Source organism: Lynx rufus, unplaced genomic scaffold (genome assembly GCF_022079265.1).
Source record: "Lynx rufus isolate CCGP_SWC_20201006 ecotype Redwood Valley unplaced genomic scaffold, mLynRuf1.p SCAF_9, whole genome shotgun sequence".
Classification (NCBI taxonomy): domain Eukaryota; kingdom Metazoa; phylum Chordata; class Mammalia; order Carnivora; family Felidae; genus Lynx; species Lynx rufus.
Window position 1 is genome coordinate 63,447,900 of NW_025814897.1, and position 23,966 is coordinate 63,471,865.

Sequence of the window (23,966 nt, forward strand, 5' to 3'; positions counted from 1 at the left end):
AGGAGGCAGGGGAAGGGGGCTTTGGGAATATAATCCTAACTGAGGGATCAGGGTACGGGGGGTGATGGTATGGTGCAGGCACAGGAAGGCACACAGCTTAGCAGGGCAGACAGACTTTATTAGTGATATCAGTACAGCAGAGGTGCCCATGGAACAGTGGGGAGGGGACCCATGCCTGGACCAGTCCCCCTTCTGCCCCTGCCAGACCCTACCAAGATAGGGCCTGGCCTAGACCAGTTCCTCCTGCTCCACCTGAAACATGGGGGTGGAGAGCCTGGGGCTGGCCTTGCTTCTTGCTCCTCTTATCGATCCGATATTGTCATTTCCCCGAAGGGATTAGGTCTCTCTCTCCCCAGCCCCTAGGCAGGGAATCCCAGCTACTAGGGAGGGGCAGCTTTGAGGGGGCCTGAGGCCTAACAATAGCCTCTAGGGCCCCTCCCTGCCCCATACCCTTGAGTTCCCTGGGGCCCAATGCAAGCAGGTAGAGGGAGGACTGAGGACTTCAGGGGGTATGGGCCCCCAGGCGTTTGGGCTTGAGGGAACCCCACAGCGACTGAACGCCCCTGCGGACAGTCCACCCTACACGGCGGGCAACGGACTCTGCAGGGGGTGCCGGGAGGCAGGAGGTGGAGGCCTGGGAGCGTGCATCCAGACACTTCTGGTAGCGGAGCTGCAAAGAGGCAGGTGCGGCAGTCACTCTCCAGCCTGCCCCATGTGGGGTGGGCATCACCACTCCATCACCCTACCCACTTACCATGCAGGCAGCCTGCACAGCCTCTGAGAGGCTGGCAGCATTAGGCTCGCACCAGAACATGTGGCAACAGAAGGAGGCTGGGCCGGCAGCCATGATGAATGCAAATGTGTGGACATCTCTGCCCACAGCCAGGAAGGAGAGGAAACGCACCCGACATTCCCCCAGCACTGCTTCCGTCTGGAGGGAGGGAGCCCAGTTAGAAAGGAACAGCCCAACCCTTTCTTCCACTGAGCACATCCACCTTACTGGCAGCTCTTCCCCCACCACCCCAAGCTCCCCTCCATGGCGAGGCACAGCCATGCCTTCTCCCATCCCAGTCTTTACCTGCTGATGCAAGATGGTAAGGGTAGCAGGGGCCACGCTGACGTGACTTGGGGTCCACTGCTCACGGCTACTAGAGGACAGGACTGACTCCAGGGCCCCATTTATCACATCTACCCCTGGAAGATATGGACACAAACATGATACCACTAGGGGTGGGGAGAGTTTACCCCAGGGCCTTTGCTCCATCCCCATTTCACCAGTTTACAGCCCTGTACAATGCTGCACAGGTATCCTTTCCTTGGTACCCTCTTCCTTGGCTTCAGTAATTTAGCACTTTTCTGGTTTCTTCAATATTGAATCCTAGGCTTAGTTTTCTTCACCTGATTCTGACTCTTCCTTCAGCCTCCTAAATGAGCTGATCCCCCAAAGCTCTGACCTCCCCACATCTTGGCTCTCAGTGTTCACCCACATTCAGACATTCAATTACGTCACACTACAACTCTCAAACCAGCCCCTAAAGAACACTCCTCTCCCAAGACCCAAACTTTGGTTTGTTTTGTATCCACTTGAGGTAAGTTGACTTTTGTGTCCCACCATGCTACATCATTATAGTGCACAATTGCATTTACACCTATGACAATCTCCCAATTGGTTCTTTTATTACCATTTTACAGATAAGGAAACTGATGCTTAAAGTTCCCTTCTTTATATTCCTAGTTTTCAGAACTAGAAGGAATGTCAAATCTTAGTTGGATTCAGTAATTTCTATAATGTGCTCAAAGGAAGTAATGCAAGATTCCTGGTTTTTTAGATCAATCAACTTCCTCTGTAACACAGTGGTTTCCTCCATCTCAAACTGTTATTCAACACTTCACTCCTGCATCCCACTTTTGCCTGCACTCAGCAGAAAACCATGGCAGGAGAAGCGCATAGCATGGTGCTGCATGGGTGCTGGTCCCTGCACTACTCATGAACAGGCAGTGTGATCTACTGGTCTTTACCTTCGCAGCTAAAAGGTTAGAATAAGCAGTGCCTACGTGGAGGCATGCAGCCCTGTGGGCCACTCCTGGGCCCTCTTGCCCCTCTCAGTGCCTCCGGGCTCCCAAAGGAGCAGACTACATGGACCCTCTTTGGGCAGAGGACAAGGAAGAGGACAAATGTCTTCCTCGAAAGTCCTCCCTCATCTTGGCCTTGCTCATCTTACCTCTGACTGGATCAAGGCCAAACTCCTCTCCCAAGCATGCAGGTCCTCCAAAAACTGGCCTCATCTGAGCTGTCAAGCCTCATATTTTACTGCTCCCGGAGCTTCAAATGATTTATGTAGCATTTATTAACATCTAGTCCTGGCAAATGCCCTACTAGGCAGATGGGGAATGCAGAGTAAGAGAAGAGGATGCCCTCGAGGGACACAGGCTGCAACTGTGGAAAAGCTTCGGTTTGGAGTACCCTTTCCCTCTTGACTGAGAAACTCCCGATACTCATCCTTTGGGGTTCATCCAAGTCCCGCCCGGAAGCCTTCCCTGCTGCAAGGAAGAGAGAGGATGTTGCAGGAACAACTCTTAGCACATCCGGTAACTGCTAGAAAACCTTTCTCCACACTGGGCTGTGACCATCTCAAGAACAGAAGCCAAGTTTAATTCATCCCCATGTCCCCAACCCTAGCACAGGGCTTATATACTGAAGAAATTCCAGATGTACAAGCAAGTCACCCTGAAGGCAACATGGGCAAATGCATCCAAACTGGCATAACCGAGGAACCTAGAAGCCCACAGAACGGTGACAACACAGGCAGTCCTGAGTGGGTCAGATCCGACTGCCAAGGGCTGTGGTGTTTTCGACATTTATACCACTCAATGGAAACTCCTGAAGACCATGAGTGTGGACAAGATATCGAAGTCAAACAGCTTAACAAGCTCATGGGGCTGTGGGGATGGGGCCTGGCCTCAGAGGAGGGGGAGGATCAGCGTGGAGGGGGGGAAAGTAGTGGAGCAAGTGGCCTAGAAAGTCTGCCATATTTGGTAACAACTCAGGAGTGAAACCTACACCCTGAACCCCAGCCCTGCATTCCCAATACCCCTTATCCTACTGTGCATTTTTTTTTCCAGATCAATTGTTGCCTTCCAACATACTATGTAATTTTGTTATTGCCTCTCTCTCCTGGCTAGAATGTCAGCTACCTGAAGGCAGTAGTCTGTCAGTTTTGTTCATTCATGTATACCAAGAACCTAGAATAGTGTCTGGCACAAATCAGGCATTCAATACTTATTCATTGAATAAATGAATGATTGAGTGAATATTGCAGCTTTAGGAGGGGCCAATGCTAAACTCCTAGAGGTTACAAAGGGAGCATAAGACAAAGCAAGAAGTGAGGTTAGGGACTCAACAGAGCAGACCCATCACGGTGACAGGCAGCAGAGGAGCGTCAAGGATTGCAGATGCTTGCTTCATCATTATGAGAACCTATGTAAGGTGGCAGAAAGACAAGAGAGTAGGGGTAGTAACTGGAAGAGGCAATGAGGGTTTGAAAGTTGAGGGTGAAAGGCAAAAAGAAACGAAAGCAAAGGTGAAGAGGTCAGCCAAGCTTCCTTCCTGCTCCCTGAACATGATTTTCTCACCTCCAGCTCCATGTCTGTGGCAGTACCATTCAACCTAACTGGAATACCAATTCCCCGCTGCAAATCCAGGCCTTCTTTCAAACCCCACCTCAATCCCCATCCTTTCCAAGAAGGGTTTCTTCATTGGATATAAGATGCTGGTCATTAAAGTCAGCATTGTTTGAGGGGAAGAGCAGAGAACTGAAGATGACCAGGTTTGGGTCCTAGGTCTACCATCTCCTGGCCATGTCATTTGAGGCAAATCTCATTCATTCTTTGATTTGTTTACCCATTCACCAAACACTTTTGAGTTCTTCCTAAGTATCTTTTGATGTGACACCTGACCACATCTTGAAGCAGTCTCTTTTTTTCCTCTGGCCTCTCTCCTGCTGCTCTCACTATCCTTGTCAACTTCATCCTCCTGCACTGTCCATTAAATGCTGGAGGACTTAAAGCTAAGCCTAGCCTCATTTCTCTTTTCACTGTGGGTTGCCTACTTTCGGGGGTCAGTCTTCTCTACACTCATGGCTTTGATTACCTCCATAACCCAATAATGCCACATTTGAATCTGCAACCCAGACCTCTCCTCTGTGAATTCAGCTGCCAACCTGAGTTTGCCACTCAGCTTCCCCAAGGCACATCAAAATTGGCATGTCCAAAACTGAACTCCAATCTCTATACCAAAACTGGCCTCTTCCAAAGTCTGCTACCTTTAGAGAATGACATCACCATCCAGTTAGTTCCCAAAGCCAGGAAGTCAGGAATCAGCCTGAATGCCTCTGTCCCTCGTCCCACCTTCAGTCAATCACCAAGATATTTGATTTTAATTGTCTAAACATCTCTTGAATCTGCACACTCTTCTTCAGCTCCACCACAGTCCACAATACTCTTCTTACCAGCCATGACTACTCCCAAGACTCTCCCAACTGAATTCTTCATGCCCACTTCCACCTGCTAAACATCTTTCTCCATGGCATAGCCAAAGCAAGCTTTTACAACATTCTAATCTGATTATGCCAAGTGCCTCCTGAAAACTCTTCTATAGCTCCTTGCTGTTCTTAGGATGAAGACAAATCATTAACATGGCCTATGGGGTCCCACAGTGTCTGACTGCTACCCAGCTCCCAGCGTCATCTGGCACCAATCATCTTCTCTCAATGCCTTTGAAGTACCAAAATGCCTTCCACTATGGGTCCTCCCCTATACTGTTCATTCTGCCTGGAATGATCTTCCCCTGCTTTATTCTTATCTCTATCCCATTTTGCCACATTAGCTCCTATTCATTTTTTGGTCTTAGTTCAAATGTCACTTTCTCAAGAAAGTCTTTTTTGACATTCTAAACAAAATGAAGTTCCTCTGTTACAAGTTTTATAGCACCTTGCTACTTTCTTTCAATGAATGTTCATTTGTAATTACACATTTATTATTAATATGGTTATTTGATTAATTCCTTTTTTTTTTCTGCTGTAACCTCCATGAAAGCTGTGGCCATTGTTCTCCCAGGACCTAGCACATGGTAGGCTTTATATGTATTTGTTAGCCAAATGAATAAATAACAGGTACTGTGAAAGCACTGGAAATATAAGTGAGAACCAGATTTCTACTCTCAGTCCCCTTATCTACAAAATGGGTATTACCAAAATCCCAACTTCATAGGATCATCAAAATTTAAACGACAAAGGGGCACCTGGGTGGCTCAGTCGGTTAAGCATCCAACTTAGGCTCAGGTCATGATCTCATAGGTCACGAGTTCAAGCCCCGCAGCGGGCTCTGTGCTGACAGCTCAGAGCCGGAGCTTACTGCAGATTCTGTGTCTCCCTTGCTCTCTGCTTCTCCCCCACTCGCACTCTGTGTGTCTCTCTCTCAAAAAAATAAACATAAAATTTAAATGACATATATAGAAGTACTTCACAAACAATAAAGCATCTCACAATTATGTTCACTACTTCCTCTCTAGGTGCTCACAGCTCATAGTGCTGTAATACCAAACCCAGCTCCCAGCTGCTACTTGGTGTTTCCAGTCATCTAAGACCTACCTCCCAACCCAATCAAAGTTTTTCCACAGGATGCAAGAGTTGGTCTCCCTTGCCTAGTTCATTGGTTCACACTCCATAAAGGCATGCCAATTGCTGCTATAGGCAGGACACAGAGTGCAGATGGGACAGAGGTACAGGAGGTGTACCTTTAAAGGGCAAGGTGACATCAAGCATGAGGAAGGTCTGATAAAAGAGGTATTGGGAGGCAGAAGGTGGGAGCATTGCTTTGGGATCAGTGTTGGTGGTCCCTAGGTAAAGAACACACATACCAACAGGTTTAGCAACAGGCACGTTCCCCAGGTAATAGACTTGGAACTTTTGTACCAACTCATTCTTGGGTGCTGGGAATTCCACTGTGGAAAAGAAAAGGAGGATCAACTGTGGTGGCAGGTCTTGCTCACCCCCCAGTCCCCATCATGAGGGCATAAGCTGGACATGCACCCAGCCAAGTCCTCACCTCCACCCCTTCCCCATCTGCCTTTAACCAGAGTCCCTTCACTTATTTGCTCCAAAGAATTCAGTGTCCATGTGCCCATTTTTTATCATGTCCATGTAGTAGCACATGCCTTTTCTTGAGTCACCGCACCTTTGCTAACACAGTTGAGCTGGATCTGGAAGAGTTGTGTCACTGACCTTGGAAAGGGACGTCCACAAGTTTAGAGTGGTCCAGGGAGAGTCCATTTACCAAGCAGCGGGCATTACGCCGTTCGGCCATGATCTGAGGAAGGGAGAAGCGGAGGGGAGGAGCGAGGGAGAATCCATTAGGGCTTCGTTGCCCTGGAGCCCCCCCACCCCAACTCACTGACCCCACCCACATCCTTGTAGAGCAAAGGTGGCAGCTAGTCCAAGGAGTGGAGGGGGCCGTGCCTTAGAGCAGATCTCATGCAGGCTGGTGGCGATGTTCTTGGCAGGTGCCTCACAGCGAAACACGTGGCACTTGAGCATCTGGGTCAGTTTATCACGAGCTACGTAGGCAAAGTCCCTGTTGGGGGAGGGGCACCTCAGTGTCTCCCAGTGCCATCCAGTGCGAGGCATCATCCCTACAAACCCACACCCTCCCTGTCCATCGCAGCTCCTCAGGGCTTCCAGCCTCAGGATGGTGTCCTGTGGGTGCTGCCTTCTGGCTGATGGGTAGACAGGCAAGCATGCTGAGGAGGGGAAAATGGGCGAGCACAGCGGGCAGGAAGGGGCAGGGCAGAATAGGGGACCTCAGGTGCTTTGAGGCATCTGGTCCAGGTGTGGGAGGAGGAACGGGAAGGTAAATTAGGCATAAGTACCTCTCTCTGGGTCCGGCAGCACAAGAGAGGCAAAGAATAAAGTTAGGGAGGAGAGCCCCCACTCTGACTGATGGATGAGTCCCCGCCCTAGGATCCCAGGCCCAGCTCCCACCTTCCACTGTCCCGCCCGACGCCCCACACGCGAATGCTGACAATGGGCTGGGCATGCAGCAGGGCCTGAGTCTGTGGCTCCACCAGCTTTAGTGTCTCGTCCTCCAGCTGTAGCAGTAGGTCCTTTCCCTGTGGGCCCAGAGAGCAAGCACTCAGTGAAGCCCCAGCTGGGGAGGTGCTGATCTCTGCCACCTCCAGCTCAGGGCACCCCCAACCTTGGCGTTGGACCACCCACCGTGCAAGCCTCACTCTAGTAGAGGTCACATCTGTCATCTCTTATGTGACTCCTTTTAACATCCAGTCACTGTTAGAAACCATCTCCCAAGGCCCCAACCTGGGATCACACACCCATGTCACAGGGCTGTCACTTGGGGGGCTGACACCTCCATCACCCCGCCGTTGCTCAGGCAGCCCAGCTCTCCTCTCCCTCACAGCTCCCTTCCCTTCTCCGCTGTACCACACCTGCCAGTTCAGCCCTCACCTCCCCCCAGCCCCCAGACATGGGGTCATGCAGATTGTTTTTGTGGTAGGAAAGCTGACGGATGCAGTTGTTGACTGCCACACTGCTGCGTCCAGGGGCCAGCTCCTCCTCGGTCATCTCCACCCAGCCTAGGGAGCGCACGGCGAAACACTGCCAGACACAGAAGAGGGGGTGGGAGGTAGAGGGTCTGAGCTAGAACTGGAGGACCCCCAACATGGGACACTCTCCTGCTGAGAGCAGAGGAGTTCCTGACTCAGAACATGGCATCTGGGAGGGTATGTTGAGCTCCCCAAACAGGATATGGTTGGTGGGAGGGGTGCTGGTCTCAGAGGAGACCGCTGCTAGTACAAGGAAGCATCTGAGCCAAGCCTGGATGGACCCCCCACCCCACCCCCGCCAAGCCACTGGGCTGGTTGAGTTAAACACTGACATGCCTCTGGTCCAGACACAGGGGTCTGTGCTAAGACTAGAGGAGCTCCTAACTCAGGACCTGGAGAGCTTACTGAGACCAGAGATACTCCCAGAACATGACATGAGGGGGTCTCCCACACACACAGGAGCTCCAGCCTGAGGAATGGGCATTGGTCTTGAACGAACCTTGATCCCTGGGTTGGCATTCCGTGGAGGCAGCTTCTCCTCCTCCTGGGGTAATGGCTCTGGGCTGGAGGAAGATGGTAACACTTAGTATGGATCACCAAACAGGGAACTGTCCCAAGGCCTCTCCCAGAGAGATCCATCCCCCGGCTAGCCCACTGTGTTATGCCTTCCCACTCACCTGAGGCTCTGAGCTGGGAAGGACAATGTCCCCTCCTCAGGGTCCTTCAGCCCCAAATCCATAGGGGCCTCCTCACTGGGTTCATCCTTGGGAAGGGGTGAGAGGAGTCAGGACCAAAATTATGCCCCCTCTCCAGTTCCCCCATTATAAAGCAGGTCCCCTCACCTTCCAAAATTCTCCATCCTCAAAGCCTTCTCCATGGGCAAAGCCTGTCCAAGTGAGCTAGGAAGAGGGATGGGAGCAATGAATGGGTGGCTCATCTTGCCCCAGCAGCACCACCACTCCATCCCTGGACAAAAAACCTGTGAGCTCACCTGAGACTCCTCTTGGGGGCTGTTCCCCTGTGAAGGAGAGGCCCGGCCCGGGGGCTCCCACTGGGTGGTCCCTGTTGGGATGTGCCAGTAGTAGGTCCCTGAGGTATCCTGGACCCTCATCCATCCAGCCGGCAGGTCGGAATCCGTCTCGAAGGCGTTGGGGTTCCAGAAGGAATCTGCCGGGTGGGGGGGTGCTGATGAGGGTGTGCCCACCCAACAAGCAGTGGGTACTTATGCCCAGTCCCCTCACTGACACTCCACTGTACAGAGGGAGGGATGGGGGGAGGGCTCCAGCACAAGGTTCCTGCTTCCTCCTAGAGCCTGCAGTCTGGAATCACAACATGGGGGACCACCCGCAGGGGACATGACTCAGGTCTCCCCCTGGACCCTGCGCCTAGCTAATGTGGCTACATAGAGGGAAGGAGGAAGGCAGAGAGAAGGAGGGAGGTTGGGTGACCCCAACTGACCTCCTATCATACATACCCATATCTCAGGTGCACACACATATCAGCTCCTGCACACACATGTGCACTCAGGCACACAACACATACAAGCCCTACTACACACCTGTGCAGCCACAGAAACACAGAAACACAAGGGTGTGCACACATAGAAAATGCCAATATAGACGGCAGGTATCAAAGTCAGGGGCACCCACATGTGCAAGGGCAAAAACATACATACACACACCAACTCCAGCCATACACTAATGCCGACACCATACACAGAGGTGTGCACACACACAGTTATATATATCAGCTCCCACCACATGTGCGCAGAGACCACACCCACAACAACCCCCAACATGTGTGGGTACCACACAAATAGTGAGTGCACACTCAACCTCTGCCACATGTGTGCAGATACCACAGACACTCACACCCAGACCCTTTACCACACACAGACGCAGGCAAATATTTCATGCACATGCACACATACCTGTGACATACACTCTTCGTCCCCTAGCAGAGCCACACCACTCCAGCTCTGTGGCCCAGCTTATGCCTCCTCTGCCTCTCCTCCCCCCCAGCCCCACCCCACATCATGCCCAGACCCATGCCACCCCTCACCTGGACTACTGTCCTGCAGGATGATGGCCAGGAAAAAGTCCTGGGAGAACATGGCGCTGGTTCCCAGCCCCTCCTGCCTCCACCCTCCCTCCTCACAGCCCCTCCAGCCCAGCCAGCTGGGCTCACAGCCTGGTGCTGGGCTGCAGAGAAAAGCTCATCCCACCCCCTTCTCACCAGGGCAGAGCGCCTGCCAGGCAAGATCCTCCCCCGCCTGGCGCTCGCCAAGGAGGGGCCAGGACCACCACGGGAGGGGACCTCCTTGGGGTGGGGATGGAGGGTCCTCATAAGACCCCAGCCCATCCTGCTTACATCTCTTCTTTCTAATCCTGGCTCCCCTCCCCCAATCCTGAATCTCCATCCCACCCCGCAGCAGCAGCAGCAGTCGCCACAGCACCACAGTTAAACCTAGTCTTGGGGACACCAGGAAGCTCAACCCCTCGGGAATACCCCAGCCACCTGGGGCCCTGCAAGCCTGTAGCTCTCAGAACAAAAAGGGTGTGGCTTCAGGGCTCCCAGAGCTCCCTCCCAGGGCCCAGAACCTGCCCGGCAGTTTGAGGCCAAAAGTGGGCCTTAAGGGCTGGGCCCTAGCAAGCTTGAGGTTGGGCTTGGGGCTTCCCATCACAGCCCCCCTCACCTGCCAGGGCCCAGCTAGGCTGCAGCGTCTCCTCGGCAACCGCAGCACCAGGATGGCTGGGAGCGCCCAGACTGCTGACGTGCTTCCCGTTACCAAGGAAACCAGGAATCCTGACTGGTCCAAGAGGCAGCAATGAGGATACAGGCAGTCCCCAGACCCAGGCTGCTGGGCAACCGGGCACAGAGAGACTGGGAGCAGGCGCGGATACCCAAGGTGGATGCACACCTAATGTGAGAGTCATTTATTTGAGCAAGATATCTCACCACCCTCAGCTTCCAAGTGAGGTGGGTTCACAGAGGAGGGGCTCTTCTTGCCTGTCCAGCCTTCTAGGTAGCCATTACCACCTCTTCTCCCTCCACCCTCCCTTCTCCTGAGGCCCCAGGGAATTAGAATGCCTGCTCTTCCCCAGGAGCCCTCCATCATCTTCAGGGTTCTCCTATCAAACCTTTCAGGAACACCAACAACCAGGGCAACCATACCTTACACAGCCACACCCTTCTTCATGAAGGATCATACACCTTTTGAATCTGGAGACCAATTCACCATCTTCTGACTGAGTCACACATACCAATCCATCTGCCATCCCTGGTAGCCTGTACCTTCCTGCTTCAAAGAGCTTCATCCTTCCGATCTGTCCTGGAGGGGCCGCTCTCCCCCCTTTGACCATCTGGGAGGCCCTTCTGGAGCCTGGCACTTCTCCCTCCAAGCACAGCCCCACTCAGGCCTTTGCTGCCACATGCACACATTTTTTTCAGGAATCTTCACTCCTGCATCGACTCATTCAGGCACTCACGCACGAATTCAAAGGTTTGTGTTCGTTCATTCATTCATCCATGTACACCTTCATGGTGAAACCAGGAGTGGCCATTTACTCAGGAGTCAATGAATCGCATAATGTTCTCTCCTCTTCTCCACTCCCATGTCACTACAGTAGTCCAAGCTACTACCTGGAATTCTTACCCAGATCACTGCAACAGCCTCACAGGTGGGCTCCCTCCTCCAACCTCATCTCCACCAATCTGGGCTGCACACTACAACCCAAAATTGATTGTTCCAAAATGCTAAACTACTCTCCACTTTAATATTCCTAATTGTTTTCTCTTGCCCTCAGGATAGAACTTAAACTCCTAGGGTTTGGGTGCTGTTATGAGCCCCTAGCCTCTGCCCCTCAGCCTTATCTCTGATCACCCCCGCTCCCTCCTTGTCTCTCTCTCTCCCTGCTTGGCAAGCCCCTCATCCTTTCCAAGTCCAGCCTCCCTCCCTCAATCTTCACCTGGCTATGACCCACTCCTCCTTCAGGCATCCATGTAAAGGTCACTTCTCAAACTGACCCACCCCTTTCCCCCCACCATGCACATAGGCAGGGCTGAGTGCCCCTCCTGCATCTCTCCCATCCCAGTGCTCACCATGCTGATCAGAACTGCCTGTTTATCTTTGTCTCCCCCACTAGACTGTGAGTACCATAAGGGCAGGTCCCTTGTAGAATGCATTCACAGCATCTAGGACAAGGCCTGGTGCCGAGTATGAACCCAACACAGGCAATAAAGTTCTTTTGCTCATTCGTTTACCATTCATTCATTCATTTATTCATGCACTTATGCATTCAATCAACAACTTTGTGGAGATCCTAAGATGGGAAGGAGAAAATAGTTTTGTTCAATTCTACTCCATTCCTTCAGGAGTCCAGACTTCCTCTGTGGCCTTCATGGTCATAGTACCACAATTACAAAAGAGTAAGCAGTGACTCAGCCCCTTCCTTAGGCTGGCCCCACACCACTCACTACTTTGAACTTCCACAGTCTCCACCAGAGCTTGATCCTTGACCATTCTCTCTCACTAAGGTTGATGCCCATGTCCAGCATACCCTTCCCACTCCTTCAGCAGTTCTATCCTCCTTCTCCCAGAAGACTCACAAGGGCAGCTACTGCAGTGACCATCCTAGCAGCCCCTGAGCAATCAGGCCTCTGACTCATACCCACCGCTAGGGCAGGGGCTGCAAACCAGCAGCCTATAGACCGATACAAGACTCAGATTTGGTGGGGCCTGCATGGTGCTTTTAAAAAAAAAGAATTGGGGGGGCCACCTGGGTGGCTCAGCTGGTTAAGTATCTGACTTCAGCTCAGGTCATGATCTCACAGCTCAGGAGTTTGAGCCCCACGTCGGGATCTGTGCTGACAGCTCAGAGCCTGGAGCCTGCTTCAGATTCTGTGTCTCCCTCTCTCTCTCTGCCTCTTCCCTGCTCACACTCTCTCTCTCTCAAAAATAAATAAACATTAAAATAAAAATTAAAAAAAAAAAAAGAAACTGGAATATTTCACATCAATGTCCAGTTTTCCATTTACCTAGAAAAGTTGCATGAACTGGCTCCACTGCAACTACATTTCCCCCCACCAACCCTATAAATAACAAGCTAGAGTGGAGTAGCAGCTGCTCCCTTTAAAGGGGGTCCAAGCAATGACCATCGAAGGCCACTAACATCACAAAAAGAGAGGCAATCAGACTTTGTCTTTGATAGAAGTACTCAATACCACTTATGAAGTGTTCTTGCAAAAGCAAAACACAAAAAACCTCTCAAATCTGAGTCTGATCAAGGCTCTGGAACTCACTCCCAAATCTACAGGAAATCTAGGGGAAGAGAAACCTGTTCAACATTGCCACAGCGAGAGCGTCTGCAAATCCAGACCATGGAAAATCCAGGACAAAAAACACAGTGTCTCCAATTTAAAATGACAGCAACAACAACAACAACAACAACCTGCAAGCAAAAATAGAGGACAGACAGAGGAATGAAACAACAATATACAGATCCAAAAGAAAATTTAAGATACACATCCACCGCTGAAAGGTCTGGGACTCTTTGGTTATTGATTCAAACAATCAAAACTTTTTTAAATAGCTGAGTTGGGGGTCATTATTAAACAACTGGGAAATTATAAACATTAACTGGATATTTGATAATATTAAGGAATTATTGTTAAAATTTTGTGTTCATGACAATAATGTTGTAGATCTTTTTAAGAGTTTTGTTTTTTGGAAATGCATGGGTAAACACTTTTGGGCTTGAGTGTTTGCTTCAAAATAACCTAGGCTAGGGCCCAGGAGTAGGTGGGGGTATAGATGCACCAAGATTAGTCATGTGTTGATAATTGTTGAAACTGGGTCATGGGTAAATTGGGCTCATTATTCTATTCTCTCGACTTCTGTAGATGTTTGAAAACGTCTGTAACAAGTTTTTTGAAAGGGGATGGTGTACTGCCCTTTGCTCACCTCCATGAACTGCATGTCCCCCTGCAAAGGCTCTACCATTTGGGGCCTGGTATGGTGCCTGCTGCCAGGCACACACAAGAGTCTTTCCTGATCTTTACTTACACCCCAGCCCACAGAAGTCCAGGATAGTAGCTAGAGCCCGTTATCTCTGTCCTTTGTTCCTCAGCCCTGTCTGCATCTCTATGTGACATGAGCAAATATGGAGACTCAATTTATTTAAATAGAACACATGTAATGATCAATCTTTGGAGTCCTAATATCTATTTTCTCCCCCCACCCACCCTACAAAGAAGAATATGTTTATTCTTCCTTTACTTCCTAACTTTTAGTCAATATTCCATTCCTGATACAAAGGATACAAAATGGTACCCTTGCAATGCCCAGAGGGGTCTCTGCACATAATCCCCGACCTCAGTCTTTCCAAATAGACCTCTGTGGGGAGGTGCTGCTGCTGCCTCCAGACCCGGCCTGTTAAAACCTGTTTCAAGCGCACCTGGTTCATCGTGCTGTGTGCATCAGTGGCAGGGTATGCAGGGCCAAGAGCTCAGGTCTAGACTCGGTTCTACAGTGATCCCAGACTGTCTGTGACTTTACGAAAGCTACTTAACCTCTCCAGGCCTCCTTTTTTTGTCATCTGTAGTACAGGCATCATAACAGTCTCTACCTCACAACATTACTGTGAGGATTAAATATGATAATGCTGAGCACAGGGCAGTACCTGGTAAGTACTCCATAAACACACCTAGTTTACCATCCATCAGGGTGTGCATGACAGGAGGATCTATCAACTTGTGCAAGCACTCTGAATGCAGGAATGGTTTCATTCAGGAAAACCTGGCTGGATATGGTCTGCTGAGGACTGAGGACATGTGCTCTGTGATTCATGCCCAGGCTGGCCCTGGCCTCTATTGCCCTCCCATATTCCCCAAGTTAAGCTCCATTAAGGTACCTGTGTCCTCCGGGGAGCCATAGGAGGGGCTGCCCTGGGATAAGGTAGCCCAGCTTGAGTCCTCATCACTGGCTGCACTGTTCCGCATGCCAAACAGGAGGCTGGCACTCTTGCTGTGCTCTCGGGGACCGTCGGCAAGGGCCTGGGGTCTGGGGGGCATCTCCGCACTCTCCGGGGGCTCGGGCAGCCCTTGGGGAGAAGACAAGTCCTCCTCCTCCTCCTCCTCATCCTCTTCCTCATCATCCTCCTCGGCCTCCCCTGCTGCCTTCTCCTCTCCTTCATCTGGCCCCTGCTCTTGGGTGCTGATGATCAGACCAGATCCTCGGAGCCCTCTGTTGGCTGCATTGTGGGCGGAGAGCTCCAGCTCTGAGTACAGGTGCATCAGGCCTTTGGGGCCCAAGGGTGCCATCTCAGGCTCCTGACTGGCCTCCTCTGCCAGGGTCAAGGTCACGTTGCGGTTCTGGTCACGATGGGCCGTGGCAGCCCGCCGGAGCTGGTTCTGGCCCTCTTTTAGCCACTTGGCATTGGCAGGGCCTGGCTCAGGCCCACCACCCTCCCCCATGGCACTGCGCAGGTCCTTGGGTCCCACAGCCGTGGCCTGCAACTTGGAGTTGAGCAGCTGGTTGTGGGCAGCGTGCAGGGGCAGGGGTAGGCTCAGGGCGGGGCCTCCGTGGCTGTTGGCATTAATGGCCGACTGGCTCAGTGACGATGGAACAGACATGGCCTTGGCAGATCCTGCGGGGTGGGGAGAGGAGACCACGTTCAGCCTCCAGGTCTGGATAGCAGCACCCTTGCTTCTGCCCGGGGCTGTGCTCTGCATCTCCTCATCTCCCTTACACACAGCAGGCCAGCACCCACCACTCCATGTCCTGTGAGCTATTTTCCCATTACAACAACTAGGCCCAACTGCTGTCCCCCTTCACCATCACCTGCTTAACCCTATCTATCTCCACCAAAGGCTGGGGCCAGGCCCCACAGTCCACTCCGGCCCCAAATGCCCAGCCCTGAGCTTTCTGGGACAGTACAGCCAGACCCTGCTCTGCCCTCGCTCCCAACACCAGAGCCTCCACACAATGGCTCTCTGTGCATCCCCACCCCCAGCTTATCCGACCGGTGCTTACTGTGCCAGGGACCCAGCTGGCGTGGGACTGGCTCATGTGTTCTGGACACTGGACACTAACTGCTCCCTTCCTCCTGCCACGTTGCTATCCACAGCCCCCTACTGTGAGCTCCCCAGGCTGTGTTCCCATTGTTGTTAAATCACTGGGCTCAACCAGCCCTGAAGCCCACCCCTACTAGGGGCTGTAAGAATAGGAGAGAATGAGCTGCAGAGCCATCCCTCAAGGGCATGGACCTAGGAAGGAAGGTCACAGAGGAAGGACCTTCAGTTCCAATCCATGGCTCCTTTGGCCAGTTGAAGCTACATTTTGATGACTGTTTCTATAAAGTGTCTCACCATGGGCATTACTCCATCTGCCAGCTCCTATAATGCCCCATGCCTGGATCATTGCAGGGGCTTTTGACCTATACTCTTCAGCCCTTCAGGTCTTGATCCAACTGTCACCTTCTCAGTAGCACTTTCCCTGATACCCTTTTAAAACTGAATCCCGCCACCAATCCCTCTCTCAGCTACACCCAAGCCTTCCCTGGTGCCTAGACTGTCAAGCTATTAATCAACATTATTATTATTATCTGTTTTATGATTGTCTCCTCATGACTATAATTTCAGTTCCATGGTGCAGGATTTTGTCTTTTTTTTTCAATGCAATATGTTCAGAGCTTAACACACTCTTGGCACAGAATAAGAATTCAATAAATATTTGTTGAATGAATGTATAACTCCACCCTCCCATCTCCTAAAGGCCCCATTTTATCATCTCCTCTCCCAGTTTCAGAAAGCACACTTTGGCCATGTTACGTGTCTCAACAGTGCCCCAACTAAACCCCATCTGCCCTTCAGGTGAGGGGATCTCCTGTTCCAGAGTGACAGCACCCACTTCCTTTCCCCTTGGACCCCATCTCCTTACAAGCCCTTTGTGGACCACCTTCTCTGCCTACCTATCCTTCCAGCCACATAGCCCAACAATCCCACCATCAAGGCCTCACCCTCCCCTCCGCATCTCCCTGACCTTCCATTGCTCTGCTGCTCTCCTTCACTGACCCCCCCCCACTATAAAGCACTTACTCCCTGGAGCCTCCCTGCCACCACCTCACAGGTCATTCTCCCTGACCAACTACTACCCAATTCTCTCTCATCCTGGCCCTCTTAGCTCCTACTGTGTCACCCTTCCCCCTCCCTGATACCCTCTCTTGGAGTCCTCTCTTCCTACTTGACCCTTCCCCCCAGCACAGCTCTCCCTCACTTACTGCCCCTCAACACACACCTCTCTCTCTGACTCCTACCGTATGGCTCTTTCTCCCTGATTTCTCACCTGAGAGTTCTCTCTCCCCCTGGCCCCACTGGGGAGTTCTTTCCCCCAGAACCTCTGGCCCCGGGTCTCTCTGCACCTCAGTGCAGCTCTGAGCCCTGAGCCAAGGCTGCTGGTGAGGTGCTTTTGGCTGCCTGAGCAACATTCTGCTGTCTCTCAGGCACAGTGCGCGGTCCTGAGGCAGGAGCCATAGTCCACCCTTCCATCCTGCCCAGCTCCTCCGCCCCTAGGACAATGCTGTGTATACATCTGTGGCATAGATGAAAACATGGTGTCTGTGTATCTGCCTCACATGTAACTGCTGGCTGCTTGGTGTGGCTCCACTTGGGCAATAAGCAAACTCACGGTCACTGGTATAAATGAGAAAAATAAATGGCTCTGCCGCTACCTAGAACCACAGTAATCTTCCAAAAATGGAAACCAGATTGTGTCACTCCTCAGTTGGAAAACTTAGATGGCTCACTGCTGCCTTCAGGATAAAGTCTGTGCTCATTAGCAGGACACCAAGAGCCTACCTGAGCCAATCCCTATGACCTCTCAGACCTCCTCCCCCTTCCCTCCTTCTTTCACACCTTACACTCCACCCTCACGAAGTATGGCAGATTCCGGAATTGGTCGTACCCTCACAACCCTGGCTCTTTGTTTATAGTGCTCCCCCAGCTTGGAATCCTACGTCCCCATGTGAGAATCTCTGCTCATGTTTCAAAAGTTGGCTCAGCAGTCAAGGCCCCTAAGCAGTGAGCCTTTCTGGTTCAGTCCTCTCTCCTCATGCTCAGAAGACTGTTCCCTCCTCTGTCTCACGACACCCAGTGCCCCAGTGAAGTCTTATTCAACTTCACATTCCCATTACCAAAGAGTGTGTGCTGTGCGTCTATGACAGAGTGGGCCCTTGGTGTGGATGGAAGGGAAAGATGGAGGAGACAGATACGGGAAGAAAGGAATTAGGAGGCCCAGAACTAGTGGCAACAGACATTGAGACAGGCTTGTGTGGTCCTGTGGGCTGGGGATGGGCAATAGGAGTGTTAGGTAAGGTGCTGGAGAATGATGAAGGCAGGAATCCCAGAGCAGCAAGGACCGAGATCTAGGGAAAAAGGGAGGGATGGAGTTAGCATAAACCAACATCCTGGCTTGAGTCTGTTCAATAGTCGGATCTCCATGAGTTCCAGGATGTAGAAGACCCCATGACTCTGGCAAACTCAGAGGATGATGGAGATGATGAGCCCTTCTCTGAAGCAGCAGTATATGGTTCCAGGTTTCTAAGAGGTCAGGATGGGACCAATCTCCTTAGCACTTGGAGGTGTGATCTGGGATGGGCACATATACTGTGAGGCTGAGACGGTGAAGAGCCAGCTCGACTCCAGGGCATCCCTGTCCCTCCGGTCACCAGGGCAGAAAGTACTGGGGGAGAAATGAGGCAGCTCTGTTGCCAACAAATACTGAAGCCTGAGCACCTGGTTCAAGACACTGTGTGGTACCATCACCTAACTTTTTGAGGTCAAAGGATGAATAGTATCTTTAAGAAGGGGCACATGCCAGCTTCTCCCTTCTCCTTGGGAGTCCCTGATCCCTCTCAAAGGATGGAAAGATCCACATGGATTCTGGCTCAAGGCAAGGAGCTAAAAGAGTGGCCACTAAGCCTGAAGGAGCTGATATCAGACCACAGGGGTAGGGGTGAGTCCTATTCAAGGTCAAGAGTCCTCTAGCCTGCCAGCTTACTATTTGTGAGGCACTGTAGTAGGCATGGGGAAGAGTGATGAATTATAAAGAAATGGTTTCTCCCCAGTGATGTACACAATCTAGCAGTGTAGTGCCAGTGTCTAGAACAGTCCCTGGCACCAATAAGCACTCCCTATTTGTTGAATAAATGATGGTGTATTGTGATGGGGGAGGAACAGGGCACTATAGGAGTCTGAGGCTTATTCCAGTCTAGACATCGGCAAAGACCAACTTGGTGAAGGGACTTTTTTTTTTTAAGTAAACTTCACACCCAGCATGGAACCCAATGCAGGGCTTGAACTCGACCCTGAAATCAAGACCTGAGCTGAGATCAAGAGTCAAATGCTTAACTGACTTAGCCACCCAGGCGCCCCAAGGAAGGGACCTTTAAGTTGAGACAAAAACACAACTCTCCTTGGACCACCCCCAGTACCACCCCTCGCTGCCAGCGGAAGACCTCCCACTCCTCCTTCACAGAGGAAATGGAAGCCAGCAGTTGGAGAATGTCCAGAAACACAAATTTGCTGACTTCAGCACCTACCCCTTTCTCCTTCTTCCTAAGACCAACTGCTTCATCTGTTACTTGGCTCCTTCCTTTCATGCCTTTCCAGGAATTTTCTACCACTGTTTATCCATTTTTTCTTCTATATAATCAACCTCTCCTTCTCAATGGGATCCACTATCTCCCAACTTAAAAACAGAATGTTTCTTGACAGATGCTCCTCCAGCACCACTAGCTGCTCTCTCTCCCCAGCTTAAGCAAACTTCTTGAAAGAGCTGTCTTTACTCACTGTTGCCATTTCCTCACCTTACACTCACTGCTCAGCCGTCTCCAACCCTGCCTGCATTCCCAGCACACCTCGGCAACACCTGCCAAGGTCAACAGGACCCTGTGTCATCTAATTCAACCCACACAGCCTCTTGGTTGTACTCTCAACACCACTCAACACCCTGCCCCTCATCCAACTTTCATCCATGGCTCTCCTCCATGGCTTCCCCACACTACATCTCCTGGTTTTCTTCCTACACTCTAGTTCCTGTCCTGTGGTTCCTTAGCCCCCTATGCTGGCTCATCTTCCTTTACCAACTGTCACACACTAGGGTTTCTCATGGCTTGTTCTTATGCCCTTTACTCTTTCTCACCAAATATTCAATGTATTTATTCATGCCCATAGCTTCAGATGCCACCTATACACTGCTCATTTCCAAATTTACATCTCCATTTCAGACCCTTCATCTCAGCTCCACAACATGTACATTCAACTTCCTACTCAACATCTCCATCTGATGTCTCAAAGGCCTCTCAGACAAACATGCCTGCTTAAGCTTCTCTCTCCCACACCTTAACTAGTCTTCCTTTAGGATCCTGGCTCATGGAGTGATATAACCACCCTTCCGGTTGTGCAGCAGGGGTACCATCCTTGACACTAACTTCTCCCTCACTCCCCACATTCCGTCCATCCCCAGATACTGATAATTTTCTCTCTGAGGAAAATTTCTGGATTTCACCTACTCTCCACATCCACTACCATCACAATCTGTACCAAGGACAAAGACCTTAAGATCATAATTATTAACAAGGCCTAAATTGTCCTGCTCAGTGTGGCCTCTGCCTTCCTCTCCAGTATCAGCACTCTGCTCTCCAGCCTCACTGGCCTTCTTTTGATTCCTCGAAGACATGATGCTCTCTCCTTTCACAAGGTGTTTGCATGTGATTTTTCCTTGCTGCCTGGAACCTCCTTCTGCTAACCCTCACTCAGCCTAACTAACTGATACTCATCCTTTACATCTTAGTTCAAATATCATGTTCTCAGAGAAGCCTTCCTTGGCCCTCTCTCTATCTCCCAGACCAGTTTAGCTTGTGCTTTTATGTATTCTCAAGGCACCATCCACCTTTCCTTCACAGTATTTATTACACTTGTGATTTTACTCTTCTCTGATTCCCTCCTGGATTATCAGCTCTGTGGGGACAAGATCCCAGTCTATTTTGCTCATAATTATATCTTCAGTGCCTAACACAGTACCAGATATATAAAAAGTGCTCAAAGTATATTTGTTGAATGAATAACTGACAGATAGATGCCATTTTAAAGGATCACACTGTGTTCAGAGTATTTAAGGGGATGTAGGCAAGAGGGTATGCTATTAGAGCAATGAAGGGAAAAAAAGAGTTTTGGCCTAGATTAAATTCAGTATCAGTGAGAACAGAGTGAAATGAATGGAAAATATCTGAAAATTAGGTAGTGGATGTGACAGAATTTGGTGACATTAGATACAGAGGGTGAGGGATACAGAGGGTGAGAGAGGTTAATCTAGAATGTTGCCCAGTATTCCAGCTTGGATAACTGACTGGAAAGTAGCCATTTCTGAAAGCTGAAGGGAGAACAGGTTTGGAAGAAGGGTAGAGAGGGAACACAGGGAAGATATCATCAGAATCATCAGAATCATCAGAATATATATATGAAATTTGAAGGCTTGGTAGTGAATAAAATACCCAAGGAGAAAGTACATAATGAGAGAAGATAGCTCAGGACAGAACTAAAAGCTTTACCAACATCTAAAGCGGGGGGGGGGGGGGGGGGGGGGGGGGGAGGGGGGGGAAGGAGGTAACAAATGAGACCACGAAGGAGCAGACAATGCTGGACAAGAGAAACCAGGAAAATGCTTCCAGGACAGTTACCACACACCACTGAATACTACTGAAAGGTAAAGGGGGATAACAGAAAAGTGTCCTTCGGAGTTGGCCACCTGGAGGTCTCCGGTGACCTTGGCTCCAGCAGTTTCAGTGGGTGTCCGCGACAGAGACCAAATGAAGAGGTTTTAAGAATGAATGGAAGTGAGGAAATGAAGACAGCAAGTGTAGGCAAGGTTTCGGCTTTGAAAGAGTAGAGAGAGCTGGGACTAGTCTCGAGGGGCTGGGAATGCAAGAAATGCACAGGCAGTTGCAAAATACGTTCCGAATAACCTCCGAATTGGCGGTGGGAAAGCTGCCCTGGACGAGAGCTTCAGCGAGTGCTAGGCCTCCTCGCCGAGCTGGGGACACAGCCGGCCGGCCCCAAGGCACACCCCTTAGTCGCCGAGGGCAACAGAATGCGGCTTGACAGATTCCAGGCCTGGGACCCTGGAGAAATCCGCCAGGGTTCTGTCCACCTCACCCCACGTCCCATTCCCAGCCCTTGACCTCCCCTCCCCCAACCCCCATCCCCCACCTGCTCTCGTTTCGGGTCCCCCATACTCGCCCCTCTCCAGCCCGGAGGGGCACCAGGTAAAGGTCGGGGAGGGGGCATTGTGAGGACCGAGGTGGAGCCTACAAGGGGGAGAAAGGGGGATGGTCGGAATGTGCGCGGCGGGAGGACCGCCCGCAAGGATGGGGCCTGGCCGGGGGACACCCAGGCCGCGTGGGGAAGGGGCTGCGGGGTCCGCCGGCCGCTGGGGAGGTCGGGATCCGGCCTCCGGGGCTGGGACCGGGCAGGGGCAGCTCCTACCTGCGCGGGGAGGCCCCAGGCCCAGGTGGCGGAGGTGGCTCAGGCTGCGGGGCTCCGGCTCCGCGGCGGCTTCTCCATCACAACATCCCCCGCCCTGGAGCGCGCGGGCCGCGGGGCCGCGCCCCGAGCGGCGGAGGCGCGCGCGGGGCGGGGGGTGGGGGGGGGGTGGACGGAGGGGCGCCATCTTGGGCCGCGCGCGGGAACGGGCGCGCGAGCCCGTCGCGGGCGACACTTGCCGCAGCTTAGCCGAGGGCCGCACCCTGCGGGACGCTCGGATCTCAGGGCGCCCCGCGGCCCAGCCGCCCTGGTCAGCCGCCAGCCCTGCGCCCGGGTCCCCGGGTCCCAGAGCTCTGCCCCTGCCTCCACAGACCCCTGTCTAGCCCGGCACCGCCCTCTGTGGCGAGGCGCCGGACTCACCGAGCGCGCCCCGCAGGGCCCAGGGCCCGCACTCCCGCGCGCGCCGCACCGACGAGGCTGGAGCGGGAGCGGCTGTGGCCGTGGCCGGGCCGCGGCGGCGCGGGGAGGGGCCCCGAGGAGACAGCCTGCTCCACTCTTGCGGCAACAGTCCCTGACGTCCTGGTGGAGAGGCAATGAGGACACAGGGTTGGTAACAATAATAATAATAATAGATCGTATTTATTGATCGCTTACACTGTGCCAGGCTCTGTGTTTAAACCTTTTACAGGCATGCATCCTCACACCAGCCCTGTGAGGTCGCCACTATTATCCTTATTTTTCAGAGACAGATGCTGAGATTAAGAAAGGTAAAGCGACTTGCCTGCAGTCACAAGTAAGTGGTGAAATCAGACTGAAACCCAGATGTCTGTTAACACTCTACCCCTGCTGCTGAAGGTAAAGCTGCGACACCCAAGGGCTTTAGAATGTCTGGAATAAATCACTCCCTGGTAGAAATTCATGAGAGGGAAGGAAAAAGGGAGAATGTGGGTGAAAAGAGGGAAGGAAGGTACGGAGGGGCTCCATGCTGCACAGACTACTCCTTGGATGGTGGGATAGTTCTCAGCGGCCAGGAGGCCATCAAGGATATGAGGGGGAATGTTACCATCCAGAAATCTTCGCCTGGTTCATTCTTCTAAGGCAGAGGTTTCAATTTATTGGAAATGCTAGCCATTGAACAACTGACTGGAGAAGCCCTCAAGGTACTTCAAACTAAAGATGTCCAAATCTAAATTCATTACCTCATCCTTTTATTGGCCTTCTAAGAAGTTTCACTGTGGTGAAAAAGAACTCTCCCCAACACACGCATACACAGACACACACATACACAGTAGCCTGGATACAGTTCTACTTCGCCCTTCCCAGTGAATGGCACCACCATCTACTTGATTGTCCAAGCCAGAAGCCTCAAGATCATCCTTGACTACACTTTCACTTGACTTGAGGTGAATATGAATGTTTTAAATTTGTTTACTATGGAAAATTTCAAATATATACAAAAGGAGACTTAACAGTATAAAGAACCCTCATATACCCATCATTCAGTTTCAATAATTATTAATTCCTGGCCAAGAGTTTATTGTGATTTGACAAACATTTATGATATATGAACCATGTACCAGGTCCCAACCTACAACCTAAGGATCCAAAGATGAATCAGATTTTACTGTAACCCAATCTGAAGATATAATATCTGACCTTGGTTCTTGAAAGATGAGTAAGAATTATCCAAGAGAGGAAGGGTGTCCTCCTCATTCATTCATTCTTTCTTTCAACAAATAATTGTGAGGCACTGTCCTTGGTGCTAGGAACATGTAAAGAAACAAGAATACATGGCATTGTCCCCACATTCATA

The 23,966-nt window shown here is 51.4% G+C and overlaps 1 protein-coding gene across 1 annotated transcript; it reads right to left on the reverse strand.

Moving 5' to 3' along the window:
- Nucleotides 1–109: 109 nt before the first annotated feature.
- On the reverse strand, nt 110–22,235 carry APBB1 (amyloid beta precursor protein binding family B member 1). The gene is made up of 14 exons (XM_047072416.1): nt 22,157–22,235; nt 14,527–15,261; nt 8,607–8,782; nt 8,458–8,514; nt 8,293–8,378; nt 8,115–8,178; nt 7,518–7,667; nt 7,038–7,165; nt 6,516–6,630; nt 6,282–6,366; nt 5,918–6,001; nt 1,079–1,194; nt 755–931; nt 110–670 (listed from the first exon to the last, which is right to left on the reverse strand). Exons 2-14 carry the CDS (start codon nt 15,245–15,247, stop codon nt 503–505), a joined length of 2,127 nt encoding a protein of 708 aa, XP_046928372.1. The 5' UTR covers nt 15,248–15,261; nt 22,157–22,235; the 3' UTR covers nt 110–502.
- Nucleotides 22,236–23,966: the final 1,731 nt, after the last annotated feature.